We start from the raw sequence: 26,833 nt of genomic DNA, 5'->3' as shown, positions 1-26,833 counted from the left end.
TACATCCAGTCATAAATTCATAGGTCATAGATAGAGTCTAGAGAAGGCATCCAAAGGGAGGGAATTCAAGTAGCACATGTGCTGAACATCTTGGAGAGGAATGTTGAGAGACCTTGGGTCGAGCTGGGCTGCAGGTATCTTTTACCCGCTGCTTACAAATGGTTTGGCATTCTCAAAAAAGAGCTAAATGAAGGTGGAAGTGACTGGTAATGCAAATGATACGTCACTGGAACATGTGAAATCTTCAATCAGCTTTATCCTCATTTCTCTCTTCTGTGTGTCCTCAGAGGATCGTACATAAACAACCTACAGAGGAATTTAAGACTCCGCGTAGGGAAAGTCCGTGAGCGATGCACTTCTGCAGAGCCAGGTGTTGCTTCTGACATTAAAGAGCTGACAGGGTGTTTGAACGTGATGCACACAGACACAGCGGCATCCTAAGTGAAGGCTTCCGAACCGTAGGCTAGAATTCAGTCATCAGAACAAATTTATGGATGATTTATGTGTCTTTCTTTGTTTCATAAAAACATGCCTTCATCCTGCTCGGGGTGATTTATGTCCAGCCGCTGGAATGCACAGCGTGTAATAACACTGAACAGCACTGTAGAGTTTAGCACCTTGAGGATAAATTCTGTAGATTTGAGAAGATATCTTTATTCAGAGATAAGAAATGTGCTGTAATGACACACCTCAACTGTTTCTCTGAGTGCTTCTCGCTCTCGGGACACTTGAAGAGGAAGAATCATCAATCAGAACAAATCATTCAGACAGATGGCTTCGTCAAAGCATGTAGAAACTAAACATGCTTTAAATGGAATTAGTTTACTTTATCTTTAGATTATGAAGATAATCTGTATTTACACTGACACTATGGTTTGAGTCACAGTAATAAAATTGTTTGTTTAAATTGAACAGAACACATTGCATGATAACTGTGCTGTTCTTGAATGCATCTGCAAACCTGAGAATTCTGAGAATGAGTTGCTTCATTGTCAACTAATAAACTGTTTGATGCATTGAAAGTGGATATTTTCTGTTGTCCTGAGTCGTCTGTGACAGTAAACTATAAAACAAATTGATATAGAAGTTGATGGACAGATTACTCAGTGATGAAATGATTCCCAGCTGCAGCCCTTGTGAACAGATTCCCGTTCAGGCCACTTCAGAGTCTCCTCCTCTGCCTCGTCTCCTCTCCACAGGCCGCGGCAGTGACTCGGAGTCCGACGGAGCCCCCCACAGGAAGATGCCAGACGTCCGTAAAGACGACATGTCGGCACGGCGGACGTCGGTCAGCGAGCCTCGAACCGCCATGCCCTTCAACCAGTACCTGCCCAACAAGAGCAACCAGAGCGGATACGTGCCAACCCCACTCCGCAAGAAGAAGAACGATAAAGAGGAGGGAGGACGCAAGAGCTGGAGTACTGCCACCTCTCCTGTAGGGGGGGACAGACCGCTCAGGTGAGTCTGGCAGTGATTCACACAGAGGAAGCAGCTTTAACATGACAGTGTTTAGAGTCCTCATGAAAACTGACCAGGTGTGTTTTAATCTGAGAAACAGGTTTAAATCCAAAGTCTGGGCAACTGAACTGAAGTCAATAATTTCATGATGCTGAAAGCTGTTTATTTATTAATGCTACTTTTAATACTTCACCTTTGCTCAGAGAAGATATGGTGATCCCTGTTACCATAACTGAGACTCCACAATCAGATGTTTACGTTCATGAGTTTGGTGTAAATCCTGATATCTTATTATATTATGATATTTAATGTTTGTGTGGTGGTGCTGCTGAGTCATGAGGTTAGCTCCATGGCTGCTGCTGGGGACAGTCAGATGTGTAACTGTATGATGAACTGTTGAACTCTTGTTGGCTTCAGATTGATTTGCTGCCGTGGACTTTCTGGCAGAGAATGTCTGCTGGTGAAATGTTAGTTTTACCTGAGCAGGTTCGACTAAACAGTGTTAATAACTTCTTCTTCTGGACACAAAGGAATAAAATGTGGAGGAAGTAGACCAGATTAGTTTTTTGTAAATATGACTTTTTAATCACAATTGATAAACTTGAGCAGAATGACTGCAGATGGTTATTGATCGCGGTCTCTAGCTCCCAGCGACAGCCTTTTTACTAAGTTCATGTTGCTTAAACATTATGCAAGAGAAGGTGTCACATGTCAAGTTGCAGATGTCTGAAGTTGAATGTTTCAGCTATTGATTATTTTCATCTGCTCTGTGTTGTGGCTGATGGAGGCCAGATGTGTGTTTTCATTGAATTGAGGGTGAAATATGCCACGTACACAAAAACGGGGCACATTAGAGTCTGAAGGTCTTTCTGGCATTTAGTGGTTCGGTATGTGACCACACGAGAGTGCACAGATTGGATTCTGTTAAACATTTCATCATCAGCGTCTCTCACTGTACACACTGGCTCAGTGGATCCATAATGTGCTTTGATCGGTTCTGGTGTCAGTATGTGACTGACATTAGTTTTGAAGGCTAATTATTTAAGGTTTCGACGTGGCATTATTCAGCTGTATTCAACAACCGAAGCAGGAGATTGAATGTATTGATTTATAATCCAGATATCTGCAGTGTAATTAGTGGCACATCAGAGTGCTTCCAGCAGTGAGGTTGATCCGTGTGTGTGTGTGTGTGTGTCACCTGGTGTTTGTTGCCAATCATTTCCCATGTTGCATTCATCCATCAAAGCGCATGTATTAATTGATTGTACCTTATTGTTTTTCCCTCCATCTCCTTCCTTCCATCCGTCATGGTGTTCCCTCTTGTCTCCGCTGACCTCCTGTGTGTCTCATGACCATCATGTTGTGTTCATCATCCTCGTGTCTTCGTTGCTAATCCTCTGTGATTACGTCTTCCTGTGTGTGCCGTGTGAATGGCTGATGTAACAGTCCAAATGAGATCCCTAGCTTAGACGCCCCGCCTGGAGAGCCCCCCAGCCCGTCCCCCACCCTGCCCCTCCAACCCCAGATACAGATTCAGAGGGAGAGCCAGGCTAAAAAGGAGGATCAGGAGGGGGAGCAGACAGCCTCCACATCTTGCATTGAGATCCATGCGGCAGGCGTGAGGAGGAGCAGTGAGCCTCTGCCCTGTAGCCTCCCCCAGCCCGCTGCAGAGCCCCCCGAGAAGACCGTGACTCACCTGATGGTCACCTCTGAGCAAAGGTCTTCATCTTCTTATGTTTTTCTCAAAACCACAAATCAGCAGCCCAATTCCTGTTTACTGACATGGTTCTCATTTGAAGTTCCTCAGACTGCACAATATGGTCAAACGATCATATTGCAATTATTTTGAATCTTAAATCTTTAAACAAACTTGAAATATACATATTTTTAATCATAGTAACACCGTAGAATTTCATACCGTAGTTAACTGAATGTAAATGTTTAGCTTCCGTTTCCAGAAATGTATTCCTGAGAATCCAAAAAACCATGGATCCTGGAAAAGTCTGGCTCATTGAGGTGTCTGGTATCTGTGAGTGAGCACGACTTGAGTGATAGACCTGGTGAAGGTATGCACTCTACTGAGAGCCATTCTGGTTTGATTTTTTAGATTTTTCTAGTGAGAAATTATTTGGGTTTTTTTGTTTTTACCATGAAATGTGAATTCTTACACATAAATGTTTGATTCCATGTCGCCCTCCTGCCGACGTGGAAATAAAATGCAGGCTTTTTCTGTACAAACCTGATAAGTTGCCTCAAGTGATGTCACTTGAGTCAGTGTGGGCGGGGCTAAGAATGCAGATTTGAAAACAAACAACATTTGGGGGATGTGGAGTAACAAGGAAGATATGCATACTGAGGTGCATTGTGGGTATTAAAGCAGCCAGTCCCTGGTTCTCTGCTGCTTTTTAATAGAAGTTGAATAATAAATGTGTGTAAAATGTTTTGATGTGGGCCGTGGTCAACAGCGGAGGGTCTTATTACAGCTGAGCTTTGTTTTGTTAAAGGGTCGGTTCACCAAATCAGATGAGAGCTCACTTACAACATTTATCCATGCAGATGATTTCAGTTTCACGTTGAATGGTGAGATGTCTGCCTGCACCACCATCCACTGCAGTCGAGAGGAATTTTTATTCGTGCCACTCAAAACATCTCAGCAGCAGCTCAACGGTCCAAAAACAATGTTCCAGTTAATCAGCGTCCACGTACTTTGCTGTGGATTGTTTCTTGGTAGAAAATGGTTTACATTTTCACAGCTGGTGTCTCCGTCTCGCCCCTTTTCCTTTTAACCACCGTTTCCAATGCAGTTCTTATCCAGAGTAAAGAGTTTCAGCACTCAGTGAAACCATGTAGAACACAGTGTCAGTCTTTACCCAGCAGGCCAGCCGGGGGTCACACGTGTTACACTCTGCCTGAGCTAAAGGTGAGAACTCAGAGCTCTATGATGTCCGATCACAATGCTGTTCTTAAAAGATGTAAGTTCAGTTCTGTTGTTATTTCACAATCCAGCAGACGTTTCATTCAGAGTCATGTTGTTCGAGTCACACCCCCCAGTTTCTAGCCTCTTCTGGCACAGATGATTCAGCACTGATTGGCTCGTCAGCAATAAGGGAGTGAAAAGAATCCTCAGTAGAAATCAGAGTTGAGCTGCGTTCCAAGGAAAAAGGGGGATTTCTAGTATGTTTGTGAAAGGCTTTGATATGAGCTCCTTTAGCTGGTGACAGCTTGCATCTTTCCAGTAGAAGGCTGGAATTTGTGCATTTCAGGGTTGCCAGGAATTTCAAAACAGTTGTATAACATCACCACAGCAGTGTCTGCAGTTGCATATCAAAGTTGTGTTGACAGCTCTTTGCTGAGATATTCTGTTGCTGTTGTGATCGTTTCTATCATCATTGTTTGGATCGAAGTAGAGTAGAGGTGACATCAGCCATGTGGTGGGTGTGTTTGCAGTTTACTGAGTTTCTTAACTTGGGCAGACATGAAATGTGAAATTTGGACAAGTGAATATTATTTATTAGTTAAAGCAAACAACGATGCATCCACAAAACTGAAGATAGCTGGTGAACAGCAGTGCCAGCTGCTGCAGGGTAAACCACGTGGAGCAAAGATTAATCGTCCAGCGCACAGCAGGAGACGATCGACGCTATTTATTAAAAAGTACATTAAAAACAACCAGGAGCAAACTGATTTTATCATATGTTTGATCCACAATGGTAAAATGAAGAAATAAAATAAGCACTTATCAAGAAAATAAAAGTGCCACCTCGTTTTCATAACATCTCACTTGACCTCTGCCTCAAAGTCTAGGAACAAAGTGCACGCACCTTTGAACACAAAGCCGTTCATTCAGCACTTCCACACAAAGCTCCTCGATGTGTCCTCACACAAACACACTCGCAGGGAACATGTATGTGCGACCCACCCTCAGGATGTAAGGAAATGAGGCCTTCTTCCTTCCCTGACCCTGAGCAGGCTGGAGCTGAAGCCCGGCCTGTTCACAGCCTTCCCCTCCCTGCAGTGCAATCTGGGAATTTACAGTCCGATAATAAACCTCCTGAAACATAGCTGTTCATCACAGGATGACACACGACAGAGCGTTCAGCGAGCGTTGCTTTGGCTCTGAGACTCCAATTTGTTTTCACATCCTTTCTGCTCTGAAGGGATTTGTGACCATGCTATGCTACTTTCTCAGATTTATGTCTTCAAAACCTCCATTTTGGCTCCTGCAGAGGAATGCTGTCTGATGATATAGGATGATAACCAGGCGGCAGTACGTTTTAGTTTGCTTTGCTTTCTGCAGCACTCCGGCTCGCTCGTGCTCAGAGGAACTCTTCCACCATTCGACGACTCTCGCAGCAAACGCAGCCCTCTTGGTTGCAACAAGCCCCGTCGCCACGTCTGGGAAACATCCACCTGTGACGGAGCGGGAGGAGGAGGCTGTGAGGAAGGGAGGCGACGGCGCCCCGTTGGTTGCAGATGCAGAGCGAGATCAGACGCTGAGCCTGACCTCTCCCAAACACGTCACCATCCCGAGTCCCTCCCACTTCCTTCCTGTCCCCGCTACCGTGGCAACCACTCCAGCAGCAACAACTGATACAGGTCGACGGAAGGGACGGGCCCGGAGCGAGAGTGAGGACCCACACGGAGGGGCATCTTGGTTGGACAGCAGTCTCCCAGCAACGTGAGCCCCGTCCAGCAACTACACTACATGTTATGAATTTCCACCATGTTGAAGTAGAACTACATAATTCATCTTTAAAGTCAAGAGATCTTTCTCAGCCTCAGCATGTGACCTCGAGCTCAGACCGCAGTGCTCCTATAACAAAGACTTAACCACCTAAAGGTTGCATGACCGTTTTTATTTTACATGTATGCAAATTGATATTGTTCTCTGAAACGCAGCTGTTATTGTAAACAGAATGCATGGAAACTCTTAAAGATTTGTATTTTTTGCTCCTTTCTGTTCTGAAGACATTTGGAGAAGATACTTTGAGAGTGTGCTCTGTGATTAACTCTGCATGACTTCACTTTGCATCCCTTGATTTCTTCAGGAGACAGGAATGGACAGTGAACACTCAATTTAATTTGAAGCAAATTTCCCAATGCATAATAAATAGGTCAAACTATAACCCAATCAATTATTGACCATTCCATCTATGCCAGTATAATGACGATGGCTGCTCTGTAAGCCGCACTCTGTCACATGCTGACAAGCAAACAAACATGTGACTGCATCGCACCATCTGGCAAACAGCCATCTTAGAAGACAGACTATCTGGTCTTGATTTAGTGAGGCTTCTCTTAATTTAGCCTTCTTGTTCTCTTGTGGCGAGAAACCACAGGCCACACTTTCCCTCACAGCCCTCCTACATCACAGAGGCGGCTCCGTAATAAAGGACTGTGTGAAGACCTTTGTGGTTAAGGCCAAACCTACAAGTGGTGGTCACAGACAGGAAGGGAGCCACATCCTTGATGTTGCTCTTGTGCTGTCTAATAAAAGATGCATGTGCTTCTTTTTTTTAATATTTAAGTGTCAGCTGTATTCCAAGATTATTGCCATATGCATCTGTTGTATGCTAGCTGTGTTTTGGTTTGCAGTGATGCAGCAAACTTGTCCTCTGTTCTGCTAACCTGCTCTGGTTAAGACTGCCCCCTTGTGCTCAGTTTGAGGACCATCCTGAAATCCAGAAACTGACAAATGCATCTGCGCACAGACACAAATCCACCTGGCACATTGTTTAGCTGATACATGATGTGTGTTGAACCTGTCGTGACTAACTGTCAGCTGTGATCATCACGCTGTATGTTAGCCTGGAGCTAACGATCAAATGTACCATCGCTGTGTTTCTCTGTTGAGTGTATTCATGTGTGATTGTGCTCTCTCTCCATGCTCTCTGCCTCCTGTAGATTCAGCCGCACACATAGCGTGTCAGATGACCCACAGTAAGTTGTCCTTTAACCACTCACTGGCTCAGCTGTCTGGCCCGGCACTGCTCTGCGCTGCAAAACAAAGCCCACTCAATAATCCATTTAATCAACCGTTCAGTGATCCAAGTGGATTTTTCTTTGTGCAAGTGGGAAAATCTGCTGAATGTTGAAGCAGTGTAAAGAACTTCCTTGATACTGTTGACAACACTGTCACTTACTGCTTCAGTTTTAATGTTTCTGTTTAATTGAGGGTCACATGAGCAGATAGTTTACATCTGTTTTTAATGTCTTCATGTTTGACCCTCGTTGAATAACAGAAGATGTGGTGTTCACTACAGACGTGTTACAGATGATCCCCCTCGTGATGCTGGAACTCTTTACTGGAGGTCATTAATTATCTCATTCATCTTTTCTGCCTCACCAAGAATTTGTGGGGACATTTTGCGTTATATGAGATCAGTTATTTTATAAAAAGTAGGATCCGTATATGGACATTTGATAAAAGATGACACGATTTTAGGATTTTAACTCTGAGAGGTTTTTTCTTCCCATTTCAGCAGTTTTTCCTACTTGTATGATTTAAATTTAAAGTTACGTTGCTTGTCAAGGTGGACATTATTTATAGTGCACCTTAACGCTGTCCTTATTCTTGATCTGATATATCATGAAAATATGATTTCCATAAATCTGGTGGACACGCTTTCTTGCATTTTTTGGCGAGTGACCTCTTGGATTCAGCCCAGCTGCCTGCAGTAAAGTGGCTGTGAGAGGATTTACTAAACTGTGCTCACATCACCTCACCGCTTCTGCCAGCTGCATGTCTCATATAACACACATCATCACCCAATTAAAACAAACATCATCATGTAATCGTGATCTCCTTTGCTGCTAAAAGCTAACGTAAGAAGTGCCGGAGAGAAGATTCATGCCGAGGAGATGACGCAGATGTGTGTTTGATTCAACACTGGACTAAATGTCCACAAATTCCAGCTGTGCCTCCACTTCACATGACTTTTAAATGATATGCCGGGACAGTCATCTCCACGGCTGAACACTCTCCAGGTAGTTTAGTCCTCTCAGAGATCAGTGGGCTGCTTATCACCTCTGACCACCAGTGAGCTCTGTAACACAACTCTCAGGTTTGATACGACTCCTTCTGGGATTTCAAACCAGTTGACACTTTCATTTGTTTGCAGTTGGCAACGCATTCACCTTCTGGGTCTTAAAACAACAACAGACATTACAGCCGTTACTTTAGATAGACAGGACAATTATTTCACGGTGCAGGAGGTCTACTGCTGCGTTCCAGACAACGTTGGAGGTTGAATTTTAGCGTTACAGGTGCAAGACGGCAAAAAACGTAACTGACCTTAACAGAACGCTGTCTCTGTCAGTGCAGACACAGGTGACCTTCTCAGCCGTGCAGCCTGCTCGCATTATCAACGAAATAGAGGAGGAGACATTAGGTCACACCATTATATATTTTATTTTAGAGCACTTTTATAAAAACATGTCTGATTTAATTCAGCAGGCTTCACTGGGGTTCTGTCGGTCTGTGTGTTGTCAGACAGCTGCTCACTCAGGAGGTCGGGGAGAGTTTGTAAGTGCGGATCTTTAAGTGACGCTCCATTGTTCTGTTCCTAGAAGAAGGAAATGTCGTCTGGAACGCTGCACACTATTAAGACCAACCCAAACCTGAGAATCTGACTCAACAGCAGTCAAGAATCACCTGCTGCACTCAAAGCAGGAATAAAATGAGTTTACGGTTTCTAAGTCTGGACTGAAAACCACTCCAACGACATGCTCCAGAGAATAATGCTGCACTGTACTGACCCGTCTGTGATCTGAAACCTGCCTCACATCAGAGCGTCACTTACAGCTGTATCACAGGAACCTGCACCTGAAGCTGAGGTTTCCAAAAGGTCCCATTAGATTAACATCTTTACTGTGATGAGTTTCTGTTGGAACAATTGTTGGACTATGACGTGAAAGAAAATGTTGTCATTACAGAGAACAGACCACAGGTGAATCACCTGGTGGCCTGATGGCCTGACACCTCAGTGTTGCTTCAGTTCTGTGTTCTTGGTTCTTCCTTCTGGATGTGACCTCACTGAAGATGCACAGTTTGTGATTCATGGGGTCTTCAGGTTTTGTTTGGCGGTTGATGTGTTGGACACTGCTGAGTCTTTGAGCATCACTGTGTTCAACATGGCTGTTTGAGGGGATGAGAACACTGACCTACTGTACTTACAGTCAGCAGTGGTATAATAAGAAACACATGAATAACTAACCCTAATAACCAAGTCCTGTTCTGGAAATGACATGTTTTTCATTCCCCTGTATATTCTGTCTGTGTCTCTCCCCCTCCTCCCTGCAGGAGTGTGAGTATGACCGACATGCGTGGTGAGGAGGAGGCCATCTTGCAGCCACACAGTCAGGTGCGTCATGAACTGATGCACAACCAGTACAACCAGATGAAGGAAGAGGACGATCACTGGCAGGACGTGAGTGTCTCAGATTTGTCTGACTCAACGTTAATGTTCTTATTTCTCTCATTTCTCCTTCTGAAGATGAATGTTTTTGCTGATATGTTTTTGCTGCTTTGAGGTCACTCAGTAAAATGTTGTTTCACGTGTACAGTGTGTATTTCTTGTCACAGTTGTGTCAGAAGTTTATCTGTTACACAAAGTGATTTCAGTGTCTGCAGGCTGAAGCACAAACTGGCCCAGATTAACAACTTCCATCGCTTGTCATGGGCCACAGCAGCGCTTCAGGTCTCACACACGGAACCAAACCCTGCTGCCTTGTTTCAGTTGGAACTGAAACACTTTTCCTTGTGTGTCTCAGGACCTGGCCCGATGGAAGAACCGGAGGAGGAGTATTTCCCAGGACCTAATCAAGAAGGAGGAGGAGAGGAAGATGATGGAGCACTTGATGACAGGAGACACCTGTACCTCCATGAGGAGGAGAAGCATCAAGACTTACAGAGAGATAGTGGAGGACAAGTAGGTGACAACACACAAACAGGACGTTCAGTTGTGTTCAGGTAACAAACTAAAGCTGTACACGATACTTGTAAAAAGGAGAACTAGGTCTTCCTCAAAGGAAACAGTTTGATGTTCATTCTGATCCTGTAGTGGCTCAAAGGTGACAGCGACTCCTGCTGGAGTTATTTTAAACAGAGAGCTCGTCTGCTCCACACTGAAGTCATGTAGTCTGCTCCTGATGGTAACACAGTCGCTTTCATCTTTACTTCAAATATAGTTTGAAATTCCTAGAAGTCTTTTTATTGATGTCATCTTGTGACATGTATTAATTTCTGTGTTCGCTCAGCTCACAGAAGAATCAGTGTCATTTATTGTCAATGAATTCAGTTTCTAGCATTTCTGTTGCAAATCTTGTGTGTTTCTTGTTTGTTTTCTGTTGCTGCGTATGCTAACTACCTAAAAGTCTAGAAAGGTAATGAAGATGATGATAAAGTAACATAACACAATCATGAAGTCCATCATTCCTACAACATTCGCTGTGTGATTTCTTTAAGCATTTAGATAAAGAAGTGTGTGCAGGTTGTATAACTGTCATATTAACTGCTAATATAGAGTGGCTAAATTAAAGGGCAACTCTGGTATTTTTTCAGCCTGTTCTCCTATGTTGTTGTGTCTAACGGGGCGACAGTGTTGTAAACGTGTTGTGTGTTGGATGAGACCGCTGCAGCTGAGAACGGCCGCAATGCAAAACTGATGTGATGATATCGTGAGTGAGCGACAGCAGCAGAACAGAATAGTTTCACATGTGAAGAGGTGAACTAAGGAGTATTTCAACCAAACTAGAGCTGATGTTGGTTTTATTTTGTTTCTGTTGTGTCTTTAAATGGAGTCTGGTGGCTTTGAGAAAGATTTGGCAGCTGCTTCTGGTTGAACAAAAAGGTTTTCTCCCGGAGGAGTTGCTCTCGTTAACGGTGTCAGACACTTAGAATAACAGCTGGAGCCCGTCAGTGGCAAAATCATCTTCAGGTGAACGTACACCACAAGTTTTAAATTACACAATTTGATCACATTTCATTGCAGCCCGTTTTGCGGCTGCCAGCTGCAGCGGCCTCGCTCAGAACTGAACCAATTAAAAGAATTGTAGTCCCCGTTAATCTCTTGGACACATAAACAGAGAAAAAGTCCAGGTTGAAATGTACCACAGTTACCCTTTAACATTTACTGAGTGTCAATCAAACGGTGCTGTGTCAGTGACCTCACATGTTGCACATGTGTTTTGCTTCACCCCTCCTCCTGTGCCTCCTCCCCTCTCCAACAGGGAGCGTCGAGAGGAGGAGCTGCGGGATGCGTACAGGAGAGCCAGGACCCCGGAGGAGGCATCATCCATCCTCCAGCGCTACGCCCAGCGTTTCTCCATCAGCGATGCAGTGCTTGAACGCCTACAGCTGCCAAAGCTGCTGGACCGCAGCATATCTGCTGATCCCTCTTTCCCCTGCTCGCCCTACCCTCTTTCCCTCTCCCTGTCTGCCTCCCCAACCACCCCAGACCCCTTCGACATGGACCCCAGCGGGCCCATGAGGTATCTGCGCCAGCAGTCCGCCCCGGCTCCGAAGTTCACGTCTACACTGGAGGCGCGAATCGAGGAGTTTCCCAAAGACTCCTCACACCAGAGGCCTCAGATCCGCTCTCGCTCGTCTGAGCCGCCAACCACCCGAGGCCTGTCGCCCAAACCGGTGCCTTTGCTGTCGCCCAAGCCTTACTTTCAGTCCCGACCCACATCAGCTGAACCATGGCCCAGCAAGGTGAGACTGATTCTGGATTCTTTCTTTCAGACTAATCACTCCCCAACAATAAAACTAAAACTATGTGCTGCTGTAAATATGCTCTACAGCTTCCTCCAGTGGTGAGTGTCAGCAGAGCAGCTCTGCAGACGGCACGGTTGAGGTCTTGACCACGTTACATGTGGTTTCCTCCCACCGCCGGCTGCCCTCCTCACAGGCCGCTGGGTAAATTCCCCTCCGGCTCTGTTGGCAGTTACATTAGAATGCCGCTGAACCACCATGGTGATGAGCCGGCTGGAGAGAAGAAGCATGTAATGTTTCAGTTCAGCTCAAAGTGCTCTCAACAGGATCCATTTCCTTTTCTTCTGGAAAAATTGCCAAATGGGAATATTCAAAATGAGATCTTGTGTTTTGGTGTGGCGGGGAGGGAGGAGCAGGTTATTACCAGACCTAATGGAGCTGAGCACTTTTCTGGAATGTCTTGTCAGGAGTCTGAGCGGAGCCCGGCTTTGAATGGAGCCCTCTGTTCCCTATTGACTTAAGAAGTTGACAAGTAGGGCCCTCTCAATGTGAAGTGGGCTCCCAGCAGACAAAGAGGGCCCACACAGGCTGCTAGGAGAGGGATGAGAAGGTGGAGGCGTCGGGGGGCAGACTGAGAGCCCGCATTCACCCGACTCCACCGCTGTGTCTTAAGTTACCGCTCACTAGGAGCTGCTCACACATACATTAGTGCCTCTTTGTCCCGGAGGCCAGCGTGGTGTTGTGAGCTGGATGAATAGTTAATAACCAACACAGATGAGAGGCCGGCAGTGACCACAGATGGAGCTGCTGGATGTTTACGCCTGTGCTTTATTTACATTTTTCGGTTGTCATCAATTAATTCTGTTGTGTTTCATATCTATAAGCAGATTTTTCATCAAGCACACACTTTATTTAGCAAGTAATAGAAACTGTTACACCATAAAGATGCAGATGTACTCGTATATGTATAAATGAACATCCTGAACATTTAGAATCAAATAGAAAAAGCAACAATATCCATTTAAAGAGAAATGTAATCAGTCACATCTCCTCTCCTTCTGATTCAGGCCGATGGTTTGCTCCGAGTCAACGGCGACGTAGGAAGTGACGACGCTCCCACCACGCCTGACAGTCAGGGAAGGGAATCTCCTCCTCATTTCCAGGCGTCTCCTTCTAAAACAAGCAACAGCACCGTAGATGCTCCGTCGTCAGCAGCCTCACCAGCACACGGCACACATGTCTCCACCAGAGAGAGTCCAGTGTCCACCAAGTCTGAGGAGGCTCCAGCTGGAGCAGAACCGACCGCTAAAGACGTCCAAGAAGAGAAAGTCATCGAGCATTCAACACCACCGAGCCGGCCCACCTCGCTCCCGTCGGTCAGGATCATGATCTTTTATAGTTGATTACCATAAAATCTGAAAATAGAACTTTGTATCTAGTGCAGTGCTGCAACTAACAACTATATTCATTGTCAGTTATCTGTTGATTTCCTTGACTATTAACTTGTTTGGTCCATAAAATGTCAAAATGTTTTTAAAAACGTCTGTCTCCCAAAACCCAAGATGACGTCTCAAATGTCTCGTTATGCAGAAGCAGTTTACTGTCAGAGGAGAAAAGAAACAAGGACATATTTACATTCAACAAGTTGGATCAGATCATTTTCACATTTTGTCTCAAAATAATTATTAGAATATCAAAATAGTTGACAATGAATGAAACAGTTGAGTCAGTGAATTGTTGCAGCTTTTATCCAGTGGAGTCGCAGCGGCTCATTCTGAGGGATCACACTGTGCATTTAGTGATTCACTCCACAGACAGAGCAGAGAGGACCTGTTAATGAGCTGGATATCCAACACTGTGCTGGCACTGAGATCTTGTTCTGATATATACCTCATGCACTAGCAGCCCTCTTCATCTCAGTCGTGGTTTGTTCATCACTGAACTTGTGAACATCTGTGACCCTGACAGGAGCTGCAGAAGCCAGAAGACAGTTTTGGGAAGACTGGAAGTCAGTCAGAAGCTGCTGCAGAGGAGAGGAGTTCTCACCCTGCAGGTCTCACAGTTAGCTGTATACTGACCTCTAGTGGTTGCTCTGTGACTTGTATCATTACAGGTCATATAGTAACTTTAGGAAGCCGGAAAAAATAATAAGAATTTAGAGGAAAACATTGTCTGTGATTAAATATTGTTGTCTGTATTTTTTCAGACGCCAAACAAGAAAAGGAAGAAACTGAAGTGATCACTGAGCTGCAGTCAGGACTCAGCACGCAGCAAAGTCAGCCAGTACCTGTACAGGTGGGCCTGCTAACCTGCTAACCAAGTATCAACCATAGAACATATCCAAAGAAACGATCACCTGCAGATTATCTTTAAATCTCTCTACAGGAAAGTGTCCCTCCACCCCCGGAGCCGTCACAGGGAAGAGAGAGTCCGCCGAGCTCAGCGGCACCAGGAACATTTGGGTTTCACCCCCCAGTAGAACCAGCAGCAGGTCAGTGAACTCGTCAGGTCCAAACACAGAGCCAGCAGCTTCTTTTCCATGCACCTCCTTGTTTTCTCCTCGCTGGCTTTCTTCCCCTTTTGCCTTGCAGCTTGACACTCGTTCAGTTTTCTGTACAAGTCATTAGAATCATTGTAAGTTGCCTTCAGGCCTCGAGGTCCTCCTTCGTAGTTCTTATCTGTGTAACTGACAGTGATCTGGAACTGGTCCTTACCTTTGTAGAAAGGTTCTCAAAATAATTAGAACAGAGATCACAAACTTAAACTAGTGTAAAAGAGGCAGAGCGTCACCTTCCCAGCACTGCATTGCTGTTGTTTTCTGTATTTATTCTGACTTTTGATGTAGAAATCACGTTGACTTTTAACAAAATCTGAATTAAAACATCTTCAAAGACTACATAATGTTTTTCCAGTTACAATACATTAAGTATAGTAGAGATATCAGAGAGCAGAACTATAAAAGCATTTCCCAATTCTCTGGATGTCCATACCAACTCTCTGTCCCTTATCACTCCTTCCCCTCCCTTCCTTCCCTCGTTCCCTCCTTTCCCTCCACCCACATATTTTTTTTATTTGGCTATAGAGTTTGCAAACAGTATCAGGTCTCCGCTGGCAACCAGCAACCCTAAGTTACGCTGGGACTTCTTCGCTCCGCCAGGTAAACCCCTTTGTTCATCGCTGGAGCTCATGTTTCTGTCCCCAGGTGCTGAATGCACAGGGTTTCCCTGCTGTTTCTACAGGGGCCCACCACAGCCCTTCAGTCCCATCTCTCGTTCTTCACTCATTTAGTGTTGTGGATGATCAGTGATGTGAACTCTCTCTTTGTTTAAATGTGTTGCTCCAGGTCTAACTCATCAGTGTCATGTTAGTACATCATGTTGGTTCTGATGCAGAGTCCAAACCATCTCAAGAAGCTGGTCACTTATGACAATTGATGAAAACTGTCTCGGATGACCTGCTGAACTTGATGAATGTGCAGTTGTTTGTTAGCCTCAGTGGGCGTCACCAGTGTGTGTGTGTGCAGGGCTTCCAAATGTCTTAAATCTTATAAGATAGATTTATTTCATCAATATCAGGCCTCAGAAACTATTCCATAGTCTTCATCTGGATTTCTTAGATCTCAACTGCCACATTTCTGATGTTACAAGTCTTAAAACATACTACTGACCCTGAACCTGACCCTGAACCTGAACCTGAACCTGCTACTGGAAATGTGTTTAAACTAATTTACTGTATGAATATATTCATCACACATACCTCTGCCCAGGAAGACATATTTACCACTTGCCTTTGTACTTGCTCACAATGCTTGAATGACTGATCCTGATGATTTTTTATTTTGATATTTGCTCTAAATGTGATCATAAAAAATCTTGAAATGCTCTGAAACAAGCATCACATTTAATGGTCTCATAGATCCTCTGCTGACTGTTCCACCAGAAGCTCCATCATCAGCTCTAGCTGAACTCCTGTCACAGTATCAGACTGGTGTAGCTCCAGATGCTGCCTGGTGCTTTTGGTGGACTGGTTTTCAGTCACTGGTCTTTTTGTTTCTGTCATTGCCATCTTTAATCATTATTGTCCAACAAACACATTGTTGTTATTCTACTAAATATTTAGTTTGCTCACCAGAGTCTGAGATGTTTGTCTGAATTGTAATTGAACCTGTTTTCTTCTCACACCCTCTACAGAAGAAATGGAGAAGGAGCTCCGTGGAAACGTGAGTAACAAGCATCTTCTGACTGCACGTAGTTTTGTGGTCAGACTCTAAAAACCCTGCGTCTCATCTGGCTTCTCATGTCCTGGGTTATGGCGCTGTAGTCTGACATACTGCATTCATACAGAGAAGCCAAACGCTGAAAACATGATCAAACATTTATACAAGTGTGCAGGTCAGACTGAAGGCAAAGTGAGCTAAACTGAGGACAGATATTCCAAACACCGGCTCCATCTGAAGCCTCATCAGCAGCGTTCACATCCTGTCCACTCCACAGTAGCAGATTGTTCCGTCATCATGTTCTCAGATCAGACAGCAGTGCAGTTCTGTTAGCTCAGTGTCACACAGCAGGGCTCCACTACAGATCCCAGGCCACGCAGAGCTGTTGATGTAGCATGCCAGATGAAGATGCTGTAGAAACGGCCGACTGCTTCCGTTTTCCTTTGAGCTCATCTGTCTCTCTCTCTGTCTTCTCTCTCTTAGTAGGAGTCCTTGAGCATTGGAGTAGTGCTGTTGTGGTAGACCAACTATTTCTGTCTCCTCCCTCCCTTCTTCTTTTCCTGTGGTGGATGTGTGTACACACTGGTGTGTGTCTGTGTGTGTGTGTGTGTGTGTGTGTGTGTCGGGGCCATCTCAATTCTCATTGGCTTCATGGTTGTGTGAGATTGTGTGTGTGTTTGTGTGTGAATGTGTGTATGTGTGCATGTTGATGTTTGTGTTTGGATGTGTGTGTTTGTGTGTGAATGTGTGTATGTGTGCATGTTGATGTTTGTGTTTGGATGTGTGTGTGCATGTGTGGTGTGTGTGTGTGTGTGTGTGTGTGTGTGTGTGTGTGTGTGTTGGGGTCTATCAGGTGTCAGTCCCGGTGTTGCCCCAGGCCAGGCGGGGCGACCGCTGGTCTTGGGACCCGGATGAGGAGCGAAAGCGTCAGGAAAGGTGGCAGCAAGAGCAGGAGCGCATGCTGCAGGTACACAGTTTACCTCTGAGGGTGAAGCATGGCGCATGAGTCTGCAAGGTCAGAGCTCCTTCCAGAGCTCAGTACTGTCAGCACCGTGGGGTCAGCTGCAGAACGGACCTGTAGCTCTAATTATCTTCTGGGTTTTTAGCAGCTAGTGTTAAAACAATGTAAATACATAGAGCTGCAACAATCATTACTTTCATTGTTGATTAATATTTTCTGACTTTAAAATGTCAGAAAATAGTGAAAAATAAACCAAAAAGTAAATTAGTCGATTGTGATGAATACTAATGGTGACGGCTAACAGATGAATCAGCTCTACAGAGAAATAGATGGTTGAGGTTTAGGGTGAAATAAACTTGTAGCTTTAGCTTCATTAGATCATTTGCACCTCAGCCAAACAGGATAGTTTGCTGTTAATCATTCAGCAGCTTTAATTTGGACTTGACATGACAAGTTATATATTTTCAGAGCTTTCACTTTGTTCTCGTGCGTAATAATGTATCTAAAAAATGCATCAGAAAATATACAGTAAAGTTGGTACGCTGTGTAAAGCATGAACCAAGCAGATTGATATTAGCTCGTCCTCTCTGATCACGGTGTCAACACAGGTACACTTCCTGTTTGACCTCATCAGCTTCATGGATTCTTGTAGATATCTGGTGTCATTATTGGGTATGAAAGGGGCTTCCTGGAAATACTCAGTCGTTCACAAGCAAGGATGGAGCGAGACCCACGTATAAGATATTACTGCTCGGGCTCGGAACACTTCAGAACACTGTTGTTGTCAGTAAACACAGTGTGATGTCTTTATTCACATTGTGAACGTGTCACAGCTGTGTAGGATCCGGGCTGTAGGACAGAGTCCAGTCCCTTCACTGACATCAAATTCACAATGTCTCTGAAGGAACAAGAAAACCACGAGCAGAACCAACAGGACTGAATTTGGGTCAAAGACTCTTTACATTGCAAATCTTATGAAAATAAAATATATATACCTGCAGTTATTAAAGATCAGACAACATCTAGACTTGTCTTAAAACGTTGTTAGACATCCAGGTTATATTATAAATGTATAACATGGTTATATGCAACCAAAACATCTCCAAACCTCCACTTTCAGATACATTTAGCCCATTTTAACCCAAATGTTTACCCACAAACAGTTTCTGACCCCTGACAGTGAACCCACGCTGTGCAGCAGGACCGGCTGTGCTCTGCTCAGAATCAGACGGATTAACCACATGTCATTGCTACTTGCAAAGCTTGCCTCCATGTTTGTGTGATACTGAGCATATCCCCTCCAAAGACACAACCCCACTGCTGCTGTGCACACTTCGACCACTAGAGGGCGATTTTGTGCAGTGGAAGAACCTCAACTTTGGTTTGATCCACTCACTGTCTCCATCTCATGCAGACACAGATACAGGCAAGGACTCGTCTAAGGTTGCTGCTGTTGCTGCTGCCCAAATCACCCTCTCTCTCCTCAGCATCAGAGATGCATCTCAGGTCCACACACTATCATTTAAAGGATTCATTGATATCCATGAGATACTGTGCTCATCTGCAGTGTAATTGTGGTAAATTAATCAAAAACAGCAGTAATGAGAACAAATTTCTCTGCTTTCCAGTTGTTGCAGGACTGTTTGAGATGAGATGGATGAATGTCTGGTGCATCAATGTGCTTGTTGCCTCCCTGGTTGATTCTGTGTTGTGTCAGTGCCTCAATCTTCATCTGTCATCTGCCCCGCTTCAGTTGTTTTTTCTCTAAATCTGTTTCACATTTGGACTCGTTTGGGTTCCTACACAAGTTTTGTCTTACGAGGTCTGTGCTTGTTAGAGGGATGTCATCAGTTCCGTGGTCATGTTGTTCAGTTACACTCACGGACGTCAAAGAAAAATTCGATTAAATGATGAAAGTTTGAAATTTGTGTAGGAACCTGGAGCTCCACAGACTCTGCATGCTCCACTTTGCCTTTTGTCCGCAGTGCCTGCTTCTGGTCTATTGTTTGCTTTTTATACCTAACATGCAAATGTCAGATCTGAGTGAGCAGTTACTCATTTATGTCTCCTAGACAAGCCTTTTATTTAAGTACACAGTGAGGGCATCTCACATGAACATTTAATATAGTGCACCAATAATTAGAGCAGGATTTGCAGGTGTTAGATTTATCCGTGTTCATTAGCAGGGAACTCGTTTGAAGCCTTTTTCCTGCCAAAACATCCACCTGCAGACAGTTTAGTCTTCCTTTGGTTGAGGCTCTGTGCTGTATGTCCTGTGTCTGTTGCCATGGTAACAGGAGAAGTACCGGCGCGAGCAGGAGAAGCTGAAGGAGGAGTGGGAGAAAGCGCAGAGGGAGGTGGCAGAGGAGGAGAGGAAGTACCACGAGGAGGTGTGTGAATGATTCACTGCAGCTGTTTTCATGCTCACTCTGAATATCTGAATCAGGATCAGTTTGGACTGTTGTGTTTCTCAGTGAGTGCACCACAACATAAATCTTTAGGAAAACTGTAATAACTGACATCACTGATGATCTTTACCCTCGTTGGTGACTGGCCCAACTCTCCGTCACTCCAGGAGCGTAGGATACTGGAGGAGACCGTGGCGCCTCTCACTCCCCGCTCCTCCGCCCTGCCCTCTCCCAGCCGAGGAGAGCTCACCTCCACCCCGGAGCCGCAGGACACCATCGTCCGCTCTCTGGCTGATTGGGAACGCAAGCAGGAGCTGCTGGAGAGGCAGTCGGTGAGTGGCTGATTTATTATAGACAGTTTGTTACATGCATGCAGTTCAAGAGGGGAGTCTGGCATAGAGTCGTTTTGATTGGCTGTTGAGCTAAGTGTTCCCTGTTTGTGATTGGACGGCACAGAAGGGGAGCACAGAGAGTGTGGAATGGAAACGGAGAGAAAACGACAGGACCAGTGACATCAGCACCGCTGACGACAGCATGAAAACAGGCCGAAGGTTAGTGAGCTGTCTGAAAGTGGTCCGTGTGTTTTAGACATTTCAAACCTGTGAGTAAAGGTTGTGTGAGGAACAGGTGGGACAATCTGAAGGAGATGAAGACTTCATGCGCAGGTTTGTTAGTGGTGACACGAATCACACGGTTCAGTTTTCGTGTGATCAGCAACTTTTCTGCCTTTTCACATTCATTTACTGGAGCTTCATGAGTTTCCTGTGTACTTGTGTGTCTCAGTGCTGTTGTGTGTCAGGTACCATCCAGGTAAAACACTGATCTCATGGGATCAGTCCAGTAAAAACAACAAAACATAATGTGACCATGAATTGATATCAACATGTCTCTGATTCTCAGCCTGGCGAGTCAGAGCAGCAGTCAGCCAGAAACACTCGCTCACAGTCTGCAGAACGGCCAGAAACTTCCCCCGATGACGGCCAAAACCTCGACTGCAGTCCCCAAACAGCAGGAGCCCACAGCAGTCAGCAACAAGCCCAGCCGGCCTGCAGGAGACAGGAGGTGTGTGAGTGTGTGTCAGATGTCTTCAGACCAGGTTCAGACAGTGCAGTCCTTCTCAAACGTTACATCCATTTGTCTCGTATGTATTACGAGACAAATGAATATAAAGAGCGAAGGTTTCGGCCCAGTGTGGTCTCATTACAACAGAGAATCCATTTTTCAATATGACTGTTAAAAAAAGGTTGAGTTGGCTGTATCAACCTGTCGCAGCTGGCCCTCACATACAAACAACACAGCTAACCTTTAACCCAACAGTACTGGATTCACATCTGAGCCGGGCTGTAGGCTCATGGCAGCAGGACTGTGGTTAAGAGTAGTTAACCTGTTTGACCAGCAGGTGGCATCTTGTATCTTCATTTCGCCTGTAGTCACCCAGCACATGCAGAGAGAGTCTGTGAGCAGAATCATACACCACAGCAACACACATCACTGCACTGTCAGTGTTAAACTGAGCCTGAGTTTAGGCCCAGACTACTCTGACAAGCTCCTCTGGCTTTGATTGGCCTGTCTGTGATTCTGTCAGCCAATCGAGTCGCTGTAGCTGTGAGTCATCATCATCATCATCATCATGTTGCATGTTGCTGTACTTTTCCAGGACCGGGCCCATTGATAATAACATGGGCCGCATCTCATCACACCCCCCTGCAGCATGTCCACCAGCTCCAGACACACTGCCTCCTGCACCCAACAGGTACCGCATCACAAACAGAGGGGGGGGGGGGGAGTAGAGAGGTGGTGGAGGAGGAGGGGGGAGTAGAGAGGTGGTGGTGGAGGAGGAGGGAGGAGGGGAGGGGGGAGGAGGAGGGAGGAGGAGGAGGAGGAGGAGGAGGAGGGGGAGGTGGGGGAGGAGGTGGAGGAGGAGGAGGAGGAGGAGGGAGGTGGAGGGGGGAGGGGGGAGGTGGAGGAGGGAGGAGGATGAGGAGGAGGGAGGAGGAGGAGGAGGAGGAGGAGGAGGAGGAATTCATTTCTGCACTGTCATTTTCTGTTCTGCTGCCTACATTTCTCCTCCCGCCTCATAACATGAACCACTGCAGCACCAACCCTCGACTGCAGAGACAACACACATCAGTACTACACACATCAGTACTACACACATCAGTACTACACATCAGTACTACACACATCAGTACTACACACATCAGTACTACACATCAGTACTACACACATCAGTACTACACACATCAGTACTACACACATCAGTACTACACATCAGTACAACACACATCAGTACTACACATCAGTACTACACATCAGCACTACACACATCAGTACTACACATCAGTACTACACACATCAGTACTACACATCAGTACTACACACATCAGTACAACACACATCAGTACTACACATCAGTACTACACACATCAGTACTACACATCAGTACAACACACATCAGTACTACACACATCAGTACAACACACATCAGTACTACACACATCAGTACTACACATCAGTACTACACATCAGTACTACACACATCAGTACTACACATCAGTACAACACACATCAGTACTACACACATCAGTACAACACACATCAGTACTACACACATCAGTACTACACACATCAGTACTACACATCAGTACTACACACATCAGTACTACACATCAGTACAACAGAGGACTTGTAATCATGTTATATTTGTCATGTCATTATCTTACAGAGATCTTACAGAGATCTTACAGTGATCTTACAGAGATCTTACAGTGATCTTAGTGATCTTACAGAGATCTTACAGTGATCTTACAGAGATCTTACAGTGATCTTAGTGATCTTACAGAGATCTTACAGTGATCTTACAGAGATCTTACAGAGATTTTACAGAGATCTTACAGTGATCTTAGTGATCTTACAGTGATCTTACAGAGATCTTACAGAGATCTTACAGTGATCTTACAGTGATTTTACAGTGATCTTAGTGATCTTACAGTGATCTTACAGAGATCTTACAGTGATCTTACAGAGATCTTACAGAGATTTTACAGAGATCTTACAGTGATCTTACAGTGATTTTAGTGATCTTACAGTGATCTTACAGTGATCTTACAGAGATCTTACAGAGATCTTACAGTGATCTTACAGTGATTTTACAGTGATCTTACAGAGATCTTACAGAGATCTTACAGTGATTTTACAGAGATTTTACAGTGATCTTACAGAGATCCTACAGTGATTTTACAGAGATCTTACAGAGATCTTACAGTGATCTTACAGAGATCTTACAGTGATCTTACAGTGATCTTACAGTGATGTAGTTTTGTAAACGTTGCTGCAGAGTTATCTTCACCTTCAGCTGCTCGTCTGCAGCTCATTAAACTATAAGAGGACTCAGAGAATCGATGATATCAGCTGTGCAGAGATCCAGATGAACGTCACTGAACACCAGGATCAATAGAAAAACTGACAGAAATATCAAAGATGAAAAAAACTTGACCATCACAGTTTCTTTATGAAAAATAAATGTCCCGTGTGTATTTGTATTCATTGTAGTCTGTTGGTGTGAGAGAGGATGATATCTGACCTGTAGCTCAGTGTACTGTAGAGCGTCTTCAGGGTTTCAGCAACTTGTCTTTTTTTTTTTTTGTCTAGTCCTGAATGAAGAGCTCTGTACTCTGCTTCTCTTTTGTATTCTCTGTCTAAAGAGGTAAGCTGAACACAGACACATAGATACTGACGTGTTTCTGCCCTCCTGCAGGTCTGTGAGTGGGAAGAAGCTGTGCTCCAGCTGTGGCCAGCCGCTGGGGAAGGGCGCGGCCATGATCATAGAGACCCTCAGCCTCTACTTCCACATTACATGCTTTAAGGTCAGTGGCACTTTGCAAAAAACTCTCTTGTATTATATCAATATTCAGCTTGTTCTCTGTATTTTCAGGGCATGTGTGTGTTTGTGTGTGCGCACCTGTGTGTAATGTGAGAGGAAAAAAGAATTTCCCAATTTGGGATTAAAAAAGTATATAAAATAAAATAAAAAATAAAAAAAATTAACAACATCACACCTGCTGAAAAATGTCTGAATGTATTCTCGTCTTCCATTTGTACCACTAGGTGGCGCTAGAATCGAGGAAAGTGCGTGTTGGCTCATAACTCCCTTTGTAGCACATTCACAGACCTTATATCCACACTTCACTGAATTGTGCTGAATCTCGTCATATAGGCCACGCCCATTTCCGCTTGCCGTTTTTTGGCAAATTCGCAAAATGTGGCAAACCTACTTTTTCGAAGTCCTCCCAGGTGATTTCACCGATTTGCACCAAACTTTGCACACAGCATCTGTGGACTCTCCTGACAAAAAGTTATTTAAAGAATTTTGATATTCCCAACAATACTCAAGTTATTAAATAACACCTTCCTGTACGTGTAAGTGTTGGATATCTCCACATTGGTCCGTCTGGTCGGTTCACAAGCCCCTAATGACAGAGCAAACATCAAGGAAGTGTACGTCGCCCGGATTGGCGTCACCGGGGCCCCACCCTGGAGCCAGGCCTGGGGTTGGGGCTCGCAGGCGAGCGCCTGGTGGCCGGGTCTTTGCCCACGGGACCCGGCCGGGCGCAGCCCGAACGAGCAACGTGGGCCCGCCCCCCCGTGGGCTCACCACTCGCGGGAGGGTTCAGAAGGGGCCGGTGCAGTGGGATATGGGTTGCAGTTGTGGGCGGGGGCCCGGGCGGCCCAATCCCCGGATGGTGACTTTAGCCATGGGGACATGGAATGTCACCTCGTTGGGGGGGAAAGAGCCTGAGCTGGTGCGGGAGGTTGAGCGGTACTGGCTAGAAATAGTCGGGCTCACCTCCACGCACAGTCCTGGGCTCTGGAACCCAACTCCTTGAGAGAGGCTGGACTCTCTTCTACTCTGGAGTTGCCCGCGGTGAGAGGCGGCGAGCTGGTGTGGGCTTGCTTATAGCCCCTCAGCTCAGCCGCCATGTGTTGGAGTTTTCCCCAGTGAACGAAAGGGTTGCTTCCCTGCGCCTTCGGGTCAGGGATAGGACTCTCACCGTTGTCTCGGCTTATGGGCCGAACAGCAGTGCAGAGTACCCGGCCTTCTTGGAGTCCCTGGGAGGGGTACTGGAGAGTGCTCCAACCGGGGACTCCGTCGTTCTACTGGGGGACTTCAACGCCCACGTGGGCAGCGACAGTGTTACCTGGAGGGGTGTGATTGGGAGGAACGGCCTCCCCGATCTGAACCCGAGTGGTGTTTTGTTACTGGACTTCTGTGCTAGTCACAGTTTGTCCATAACGAACACCATGTTCAATCATAAGGGTGTCCATATGTGCATGTGGCACCAGGGCACCCTAGGCCGGAGGTCAATGATCGACTTTATGGTCGTGTCATCTGACCTCTGGCCGTATGTCTTGGACACTCGGATGAAGAGAGGGGCTGAGCTGTCAACTGATCACCACCTGGTGGTGAGTTGGATCCGCTGGCAGGGGAGGAAGCTGGACAGACCTGGCAGACCCAAACGTATTGTGAGGGTCTGCTGGGAACGTCTGGCGGAACCCTCTGCCAGGGAGATCTTTAACTCCCACCTCCGGGAGAGCTTTGACCAGATCCCGAGGGAGGCTGGGGACATTGAGTCCGAATGGACCATGTTCTCCACTTCCATTGTTGACGCGGCTGTCCGGAGCTGTGGCCGTAAGGTCTCCGGTGCCTGTCGCGGCGGCAATCCCCGAACCCGGTGGTGGACCCCGGAAGTAAGGGTTGCTGTCAAGCTGAAGAAGGAGTCCTACCGAGCCTGGCTGGCCCGGGGGACTCCTGAGGCAGCTGATGGGTACTGGCAGGCCAAGCGTGCAGCAGCACGAGCAGTCGCGGCAGCAAAAACTCGGGTCTGGGAAGAGTTTGGGGAGGCCATGGAGGAGGACTACCGGTCGGCCTCGAAGAAATTCTGGCAAACCATCCGGCGTCTCAGGAGGGGGAAGCAGATCTCCACCAACACTGTTTACGGTGGAGGTGGGGAGCTGTTGACCTCAACTGGGTACATCGTCGGGCGGTGGAAGGAATACTTCGAGGATCTCCTCAATCCCACTGACACGCCTTCCATAGAGGAAGCAGAGGCTGGGGACTCAGAGGTTGACCCATCCATCACCCAAGCCGAAGTCACTGAGGTAGTCCGGAAGCTCCTCAGTGGCAAAGCACCGGGGATGGATGAGATCCGCCCTGAGTACCTCAATTCTCTGGATGTTGTGGGGCTGTCTTGGCTGACACGTCTCTGCAGCATCGCGTGGCAGTCGGGGACAGTGCCTATGGACTGGCAGACCGGGGTGGTGGTCCCCCTATTTAAAAAGGGGGACCAGAGGGTGTGTTCCAACTATCGGGGGATCACACTCCTCAGCCTCCCTGGGAAAGTCTATTCCAGGGTACTGGAGAGGAGAATTCGGCCGATAGTCGAACCTCGGATCCAGGAGGAACAGTGCGGTTTTCGTCCTGGCCGTGGAACACTGGACCAGCTTTATACCCTCCGCAGGGTGCTCGAGGGTTCATGGGAGTTTGCCAAAACAGTCCACATGTGCTTTGTGGACTTGGAGAAAGCATTCGACCGTGTCCCTCGTGGCATTCTGTGGGAGGTGCTCCGGGAGTACGGGGTCGGAGGCCCTCTGTTAAGGGCTGTACGGTCCCTGTACGACCGGAGCAGGAGCTTGGTTCGCATTGCCGGCAGTAAGTCAGACCTGTTCCCAGTGCATGTTGGACTCCGGCAGGGCTGCCCTTTGTCACCGGTTCTGTTCATTATTTTTATGGACAGAATTTCTAAGCGCAGCCATGGGCCGGAGGGGATCTGGTTCGGGAGCCACTGGATCTCATCTCTGCTTTTCGCGGATGATGTGGTCTTGTTGGCTCCTTCGAGCCGGGACCTCCAGCATGTCCTGGGGCGGTTTGTGAAGCGGCTGGGATGAGAATCAGCACCTCCAAATCCGAGGCCATGGTTCTCGACCGGAAAAAGGTGGCTTGCTCCCTCTGGGTTGGGGGAGAGTTCCTGCCTCAAGTGGAGGAGTTTAAGTATCTTGGGGTCTTGTTCACGAGTGAG

At 46.2% G+C, this 26,833-nt stretch overlaps 1 protein-coding gene across 15 annotated transcripts in view; it reads left to right on the top strand.

Moving 5' to 3' along the window:
* The window catches only part of LOC115568865 (LIM and calponin homology domains-containing protein 1), a 97,817-nt gene that overhangs the window by 66,866 nt on the left and 4,118 nt on the right, over positions 1 to 26,833 (top strand). For 3 of the 15 annotated variants that reach the window (XM_030396536.1, XM_030396546.1, XM_030396545.1), the window contains 21 exons: positions 1,200 to 1,458; positions 2,905 to 3,177; positions 5,756 to 6,136; positions 7,363 to 7,398; positions 9,761 to 9,887; positions 10,231 to 10,388; positions 10,834 to 10,842; positions 11,689 to 12,172; positions 13,240 to 13,548; positions 14,141 to 14,225; positions 14,379 to 14,467; positions 14,558 to 14,663; positions 15,255 to 15,329; positions 16,363 to 16,391; positions 17,242 to 17,355; positions 19,647 to 19,739; positions 19,925 to 20,089; positions 20,214 to 20,308; positions 20,658 to 20,819; positions 21,415 to 21,510; positions 23,515 to 23,623. In XM_030396536.1, coding sequence (XP_030252396.1) covers positions 1,200 to 1,458; positions 2,905 to 3,177; positions 5,756 to 6,136; positions 7,363 to 7,398; positions 9,761 to 9,887; positions 10,231 to 10,388; positions 10,834 to 10,842; positions 11,689 to 12,172; positions 13,240 to 13,548; positions 14,141 to 14,225; positions 14,379 to 14,467; positions 14,558 to 14,663; positions 15,255 to 15,329; positions 16,363 to 16,391; positions 17,242 to 17,355; positions 19,647 to 19,739; positions 19,925 to 20,089; positions 20,214 to 20,308; positions 20,658 to 20,819; positions 21,415 to 21,510; positions 23,515 to 23,623 — 3,254 coding nt within the window. The remainder of the gene's footprint in view (positions 1 to 1,199; positions 1,459 to 2,904; positions 3,178 to 5,755; positions 6,137 to 7,362; positions 7,399 to 9,760; positions 9,888 to 10,230; positions 10,389 to 10,833; positions 10,843 to 11,688; positions 12,173 to 13,239; positions 13,549 to 14,140; positions 14,226 to 14,378; positions 14,468 to 14,557; positions 14,664 to 15,254; positions 15,330 to 16,362; positions 16,392 to 17,241; positions 17,356 to 19,646; positions 19,740 to 19,924; positions 20,090 to 20,213; positions 20,309 to 20,657; positions 20,820 to 21,414; positions 21,511 to 23,514; positions 23,624 to 26,833) is intronic. The other 12 variants (XM_030396544.1, XM_030396538.1, XM_030396537.1 and 9 more) reach the window with 12 other exon arrangements.

This window comes from Sparus aurata, chromosome 18, assembly GCF_900880675.1.
Source record: "Sparus aurata chromosome 18, fSpaAur1.1, whole genome shotgun sequence".
Lineage (NCBI taxonomy): Eukaryota > Metazoa > Chordata > Actinopteri > Spariformes > Sparidae > Sparus > Sparus aurata.
Note: the sequence above shows the minus strand (reverse complement) of the source record. Positions and strands in the feature narration are given on the sequence as shown.